The 7,994-nt window shown below is 37.1% G+C and overlaps 1 protein-coding gene across 1 annotated transcript; it reads right to left on the bottom strand.

Moving 5' to 3' along the window:
- Positions 1-239: 239 nt before the first annotated feature.
- On the bottom strand, positions 240-5,213 carry LOC108572806 (DEAD-box ATP-dependent RNA helicase 20). Its single transcript, XM_017935114.1, has 4 exons — positions 5,155-5,213; positions 4,893-5,020; positions 3,839-4,283; positions 240-3,406 (listed from the first exon to the last, which is right to left on the bottom strand). The coding sequence occupies exons 2-4, from the start codon at positions 4,922-4,924 to the stop codon at positions 1,736-1,738; spliced, it is 2,148 nt and encodes a 715-aa protein (XP_017790603.1). The 5' UTR covers positions 4,925-5,020; positions 5,155-5,213; the 3' UTR covers positions 240-1,735.
- Positions 5,214-7,994: the final 2,781 nt, after the last annotated feature.

Raw genomic sequence — 7,994 nt, 5'->3', positions numbered from 1 at the left:
TATACACACATGTATATATATATATATATGTATATATACACATACACATGTATATGCATATGTGTATATATATACCTGTATATAGGATATCGTTGCCGTGTAATTAAAAAAGAAAAAAAAGGGAAGAAAAAAAAGAGAAAAGAAAACATTCTTTCCCATTATGCGCGCGCGCGTGCATTTCACCAGCAACGCCTAAAAAAAAAAAAGAAAGTAATAGCAAGAATTTTCGATGAGCGCGAACTAAAAAACAGGTACAACTAAATTTTCATCTTTTTTTCCTTTTTATAATTTTACTCGATATCGCGGCCAGCCTGCTGCGCGGTGCACCTATCATCGACGACACGGGCGCGCAAAGACAAGACCACTCAGTGGCCAATTGCATAAACATCAAACAACAATGTTTCTCTTACTGCATTTTTTTTTCTTCGTATAATCATTCGTTGGTTTAACAACAAATTACTTTCGATATATATTATAAAAATAAGGTATCAAACTTTGCGCCGAGGTACACAGCCATTGTGACTACATGCTTAATTTAAAGTTGTCCCCTAAAGCCCAAGTTTTCCTCTCTATATCTCCCCAGCCCGGTTTAACCGGTCTCGCTTTGAATTCGTTTTACAAAGACACCGGTCCCCAGGATAGTCTCGAAGTACTCACTTTTGTACGCTATAATAATGATGCTGGATAATCCCTCCATCAAAGTCCTTTTTTTTCCTCCTTAATTTTGACGAGATTTAACTCTTTCGACCCCGAACCCTCCCACCCAACTATTATCAAAGAGACACACACACCCGCGGTCTCGTTACAAGAACAGAGGACACGATGTATCTGTTATCTTTTATTTATTTTTTTTTTATTATTATTATTATATCGTCGTGCGCTTCGTAAAAACGGGTGTACGGCTTAATTTTTATGCAAAAGGCCTTACATTTTGAAGAGCGTTGCCTGTACATACGTATATATAGATATATGCAAAATATAAATAAATTATCAAATATGAAAACGTTAACCCACCCCCCTTCTATACGTTTCGTGCATTTCGGGAAAGCATTAAATGACGTTTACATAGTTTTATTTTTTTTCTTTATCGCAAGAAGATTAATTATCTCTTAAAGGATATGACCAATGGTATATAAGCCTACATTTTCTGGTCATATTCTACATCCAGTAATGATTATATTCATGTACCATTGCTAAACAACTACGGCTACTTGAAAAAACTCGACTGGAATGTGCCTCGAAGATTAACGATGCCTATAATAATGAATTTTTCTCTGTTATCATTTTGTTTTCTTTTTTTTTTCTTTTTATTTCGTTTCTTTCTCGACAACGTCGTTCCCATTCAAACGATCGTCATCAATATCTCATCCTAGATAAAACCATAATATATTAATAATCACTGATTCTTCTGTTTCGATATCTGTGTCTTAGTTTGTTTGTTCTTTCTTTCTTTTTTTTTTTTTAGTTTTTTCCCACCCTTTTCGTTTTTTTTTTACTCTTTTTTTTTCGTTATGAACAACTCAAAACGATTTTTGCTTCGCTATGCGTCGAGCCGGCACCATTCCAGAAAAATAATAAATGACAAAGAAAAGAAGAAACATTACGTTACTTATATATTCAAAAAGAGACCCAACCGTCTACACAAACCGTAAATATTTAGTGGGTCCGATATAAACAGGAAAAAATCGATCTCTTACTTAGCCTGCACTCTTACCGACTTGTACCTTGAAAAGCGTCACTGCTGCACCGGTGTGGGCGGATAAGGGTAACTATACGGCGGCACCGCTTGGAACTGGCTGTATCCCATCGACTGATAGGCGCACGCCCCGGTGTTCGGCGGTGGACGATTCGTCTGGAAGAACTTGTTGTTAACAAGGCTCTGCATCCCAGAATCGGTGTGTCCACCGGATGGCAACATGAACGGAGGCGGCATCGAGTACACGCTTTGCCCTCCAGCTGTTTGATTAGCATTGTAAGCGCTCTGTCGGTTATGATAACGGCTGCCCTGGAAACCACCGGTTCTACCATGATATCTGGGTATATTTGCATTCTGATAACTAGCCTGATAGCCGTTACTGGTCTGACAGCCGTTAGTATAGCTGCCAGATTGCCGCTGATGTTGCTGCTGGTGCTGCTGGTGTTGTGGATGTTGCTGCTGCTGCTGTTGTTGCTGCTGCTGCTGTTGGTAGCTAGACTGGAAGCTGTTCTGACGAGTTGGCTGGTAGCCATTTTGTTGTCGGACAACAGTTCTCTCTTGATTACTGGCGGTACTGTGCTGGACACTTTGGACCTGATGATTCTGCCAGTTACTTCCAGTTGGGCTGCTATTGTTTCTTGGACTTCCAGTTGAATTGTTGTCCTTGTTGGAACGCGAGTGGCTCCAACGTTGACGACCCTTTCCGTACGCAGATTTAATTGAGTTTGCTAAGTCAGCTAATTGTGGATTTATCGCTTGTCCAGCTTCCTCTAAAACAGAGATCAGTTCCTTTGCTTGTCTAGCATTATTAGGCGTGAAATAAGCGTACGCTGTGCCCGCGCTCTGACAGCGACCGGTTCTTCCTATTCGGTGAATATAGTCCTCGGAACTGTTTGGATAATCGAAGTTGATCACATATTTCACGTCCTCTACGTCTAAGCCGCGAGCAGCAACATCAGTGGCAACGAGGATCATCGTCTTCCCGTTTCTGAATTCGGATAACACATAGTCTCTTTCAGGCTGTGACTTGTCCCCATGAATTGAGATGGCTGGCCAACCCTCCCGTTTGATAGTCTTCGTAATGTCGTCCACCTTCTTTTTCGTCTCGACGAAAATGATCATCTTGCCCCCACGGTCCTTGCCGATTTCCCTGAGAAGGCCCGACAGCTTCGCCTCTTTCTCGTGTTCCTGGCAAATTTCTACGATTTGACGGATATTGTGATTAGCGGCCAATGTTAATGAACCAATGTTGATTTGAATGTAATCTGTCAGGAAATCTTCGGCTAAAGCTTGCACCTCCTTTGGCCAGGTCGCGGACCACATTAACACCTGTCTGTCAGGTCTAATTTGTTCAATAATTTTTCGGATCTGCGGCTCAAATCCCATATCTAACATTCTGTCCGCCTCGTCCAAGACGAGGTACGTGCACCTGCGCAGATTCGTGGTCCCCTTCTCAAGGAAATCGATCAATCTGCCGGGAGTGGCGATGCATATCTCGACGCCACGTTCTAAGTCGCGAGCCTGAGGACCTTTCGGGGAACCACCGAATATGCAAGTGTTACGAATGCACGAGGAGGAACCAAAATCCCTAGCAACAGTCTGAATCTGCTGAGCTAACTCTCTTGTTGGGGCGAGTATCAAAACGATAGGACCGTCTCCTCGGTTCAAACGTGGTTGATTGTTAATGTGTACGGTTGCCGGTAAAATATACTGAAAAATATCCGTAACGGGATGCTTTTAACACTTATCTAATTACAGGTCCTTTGCCGAAACAAATGATCACTCTTTTGGGAATAAAAGTATTGATTTTGAACTTAAAAGAATTTGTATGCATTTATATACCAAAACCTTCATTCATTTTTTAATATCTAGTCATTATTAGTAGGTTAATGATGGTAACCACCATTGATATTTTTAAAAATGCTGGTTTGTAATGTTGAAAAGGAAGTTTGATTAAAATTTCAATATTAAATTTATGATGCCTTGGTGAATAAGAAGTTCAAATTATTATTCCTCTCAAAGAACTTAAATATTTTAAACATCCAAGATGATAAAGAAATTAAATTTTACTCTATATTAATTTTTCTAGATTTATAAATAATGAAGAATGACATATGGAAAGAATTATATTAAAATACGTACAGCTAGAGTTTTTCCAGATCCTGTTTGAGCAATTCCAACCAAGTCTCGTCCACTGAGTGCAATTGGCCAGCCCTGTGCCTGGATTGCTGTTGGCTCAGCAAAACCCTGCTTCCTGATCTCTTCCATCACATATTCTGGGAAGTTACTTTCTTCGAATGCTTGAATTGGAGAAGGTGTACTGTTTCCCTTTACAGTAATTTCTTTACCAATGTGGTATTTCGTTACTTCTTCTATTGATCTCTTCAAAACATTGATATGCGGAATATATAAATTTTTTGTGATCACTGGTAACTTGGCCAGATCCCAAGAAGGTTTCTTCAGTGAATCTCCAGGTGTTCTCCTCTGGACTTGCTTCTTAATGGGCTTATCCTTTTGCTGTTGACTATTCCAAAAAGTACCTCCTCCATTACGACTGCTAGAGTCCCTGTTACTCCTGGGTCTGTAACTAATTATTTTCACAAAATAATATTGACATACTTTTGACATATGTTTAATGTTTAATTCTGGGCATAAAACACTAAGTACTATTAACTTCTACACATAAATTACATCCAGAAAATATATTAAATATTCACAAATTAAAGACAATGTCAAGTATATATCATTTTTTAATATATTATAAACTATTCATATAGGTGACAAGGTAACAAGATGGCAGACAATTGTAAAGGTATCAAGTCATGTATTATATTTTTACAAAAATCATTTTTATGCCTCAATTTTATGCTTGTCAGTAGCTCTCCATTAGATAATAGCATCGCCATTTTAATTTTTCCGACACATTTCGTTTTATTCAAACATATTCGATCATGATACACAGAAATTCCGCTATATGGTATTTCAATTTCAGGAGCTGAATGTAAAATCCATAGAATGTAAAATCGTTAATTCGAAACGTAATTAAACAATTCGGCAAAAGTAGCGGTCGAGAGTGTCCATGAACAAAATGGTGGAGAACACGACATTGCAAAAAAAATTTCTCCAGTTTCAACGTTTAACAACGTATGGTATCGCCATATTGACCATTTAAAAGGTACAATATGATGCAACGTACCTGGTATGATTGGAATAACTATTGTTATACATCTTGGGAAAAGTTCGGAAGAATCTGCTGACACACTACCAGTCCCGTAGAAACGATCTTCGATTTTTCGGAAACTATGTCAGTTGTACCAGTTACACCTGCGATCAAGAATAATTGCTCGGAAAATCTTATATTATGAGTCAATAAAGATATATCTTTGTTTTGGAATAATTTTGTATCGAATGCCAAAAAAATTCGTGTTTAAAAGACAAAAATATCTGAACGGACTTACCCTGCAAGACCCGGCAAGCAGAGCAGTAATGGCTGACAGGCACTGGGAAGACGGAAACGGGCGACTGGGCAATGCTTCCGCTTCTAAATATACGCGTTACACGAACACATAGAAATGGAGCTCCTCATTGGTCAGTTCTTTTGTATACTCACGGTACCTACACGTCCTCCAATCGTGGCGCAGCGAGGTAAATCAATGAATTTAAGTGTACTGTATTTATCGAATGTAAAGGCAAATGTTCATGAAAACAGTCAGGGGAACATTAGGCAAGGAAACTATGAAAACAGTGAGATACATTTGTAACTTGTCTAAATTTTATAATAGGTTACAAACATTTTCAGTACTGAAAATGATCTTTTATCTGAATAGGTCAATGTTGTTTATAATTATGATATTTAATAATAATACAACTAAGGCCTCATTTTTATTTCCTTTATAATAATACATATAGTTTATTTTATTGATATTACATTTTATTTGAAATCGTACTTGATACATAGAAATGAATATACTGCAATACTCAAAACAAGTAACAATTTTATTATTATAATTCTTTTATAAAGCCTTTGATATACTTCTCTTAGTGTTTATAATTGTTGCGCGATATTATCATTTGTAAAATAACGTTAATTTGTCTTCGTCATTATAAAAACTGAAATTAAAATTATGGGCACAATATGTACTACTTAATAAATAATCATGTTGTCATAATAGTAGATAAAATAAAATAAAATGCGAAGCAAGAATTTAATAAGTAAGAATAATATAGCATTCAAAACCGAGTATCAATTTTAAACATTTTTTGTCGAAACGTATACATCCTCCCTTTTTTCATATGTGTAAACCCAGCTGACAATATGTGCGTATGCAGTACTTATAGAGAGTTCCATCCCCACTGCAAAAACAGCCAGTGGTGGGAACATCACTGAAGCAGGTTATAAACATTCTCTTAGCAGACACATCTTAATGGGTGGAAGGTTGTGTTTTTGTGCTTCCTGTCACATAAAGGAAAGGAGGGTTAACGCTCGGCTCGAAGCATCTCTTTCAGCTATTTACACTTAAATGCATAGTACTCTTTCGACGTAAGATGTGCAAAATTAATTTGTTTCCAACATGAGTAGCATATACAGTATGATTTATGTAAAACGCATTCGTAAAGTTGTTCCTTAATCCGCGTAGAAGGAAAAATGTTAATCGGATTGTTCACGTATCTAAAGTCAATCTGCATTGTTCAATGAAGTTTAATAAATATAGCTGTGTAAATTATTCAATTTAAAATTTAATATACATATTTTTGAGTCTGATTCATCTAATTGAATGATCTCGTCCATGTAAATGTTGCAATCACAAACCAGGCATGATGTGACCTTTCTTGGCATTCGAATTTGGTATTTATTAATGCACACGTTTGCCATTGAACATCTTTAATCGTGTCGTAAGTGTTTAATATGCTTTTGACACATTTCTCAAAACAACGTTTCACGATTCTACGATTACATAGAAATGAAAATTTTTCAATACCCTATATATCGTCGCTGACATTGGCTTAAAAACCAATCGCCCACGTGTCACGGATAAATTATCAAACTTTACCATTATAATACCGCAAAAATGATTACTTAAAAATAATCCATCTCGATCGATTCAATAACGTATTCCTTTTTGCATCCCAAAAATAAACATATTTTCATGGATGATAATAATAATGATTGATAGCGTCGCGTCCACTTTGAGACAATATAACGACTCGGTTTTTCCAGGCGTCTGTTTAGGTCAGAGAAAACGGAATATTAACAGTCTAGGCCTGGTTGGACGCGCATTTACGTACGTTAAACGCCTTTTATCACGCTAATACGCAAAACAGTTTTTCCTTTTAGGTCATCCATTTCGTTTATCTTTCTCAAATTTTTAATTTCGTAGCAAGTAATGGTATCGCTCTCACCCTTGTTATGTACATATATTTTTTCTTCCTCTTGAGTAAATCCTTTCTTCGATATTATTAGAATTTCTATCGAAACGTGAAACTCCGCAATTTATTTCCCATTGTTTCTTCCCGTATTAGTAACAACCGGAAGAATTCTCCGATCATCAAGTTTCTCATAACATCGCTTTACACATTACTCCCACGCGTCACTTCGACTCTGAACGAAGGGAAAAATATACGGCGATGAATATTCGATGAAAAATGTCATTTGCATGATTTTATTGTGTGAACATCTGGATTAGCATTGTCGTTAATCGATTTTCTATTTATACATTGCACATTAATGAACAGCAGGATCTTTCCTATCGGCATTATTGATTGTCGCGGCGAAATTGACGCGTGGATAAAACCATGTTTCATCGAACAGGCATGCTCCAGTGAAGACGAACGTCCCATAGTTCCGGCGGTGGTCCGTAGAAATCAATTGTTCTCCACGAATTTTCCGGTGTATGCGTAATTAATCATGTGGCCATGGGAATTTTGGTGATATTCGATTCTCGACACGTAGCAAGAGCCGCGTCCAATTTTGGCGACTGACGATCGGAGGAAATCGATGATTTCTGACCGGACACTCGCCTTGGCCTTTCATTGCCTTTTTTGACTTTCTAGTAAGAGTTTGGCGAATCAGGAATTGTGGTAACAAACGAAGAAAAGGTGATTTCATGTGCAAAATCAAAACAAATATGAAAAATGAAAATTGAATCTTTGTCAAGATTCGTTACACATACATACATGCAACTGTTGATTATCTTTATTCATATTAATGTTTATAGGTTAGGTTAGGTTATTGCTTGAAAATAGAAAATTGTAGTAAAATGTGTTAATGATATTTATTAAAAAGATATAAATATCTATG

The sequence above is a fragment of the Habropoda laboriosa genome, unplaced genomic scaffold (assembly GCF_001263275.1).
Source record: "Habropoda laboriosa isolate 0110345459 unplaced genomic scaffold, ASM126327v1 scaffold22, whole genome shotgun sequence".
NCBI classification, from domain to species: domain Eukaryota; kingdom Metazoa; phylum Arthropoda; class Insecta; order Hymenoptera; family Apidae; genus Habropoda; species Habropoda laboriosa.
The sequence above is the reverse complement of the archived record's forward strand: the minus strand, read 5'-3'. Positions and strand labels throughout refer to the sequence as shown.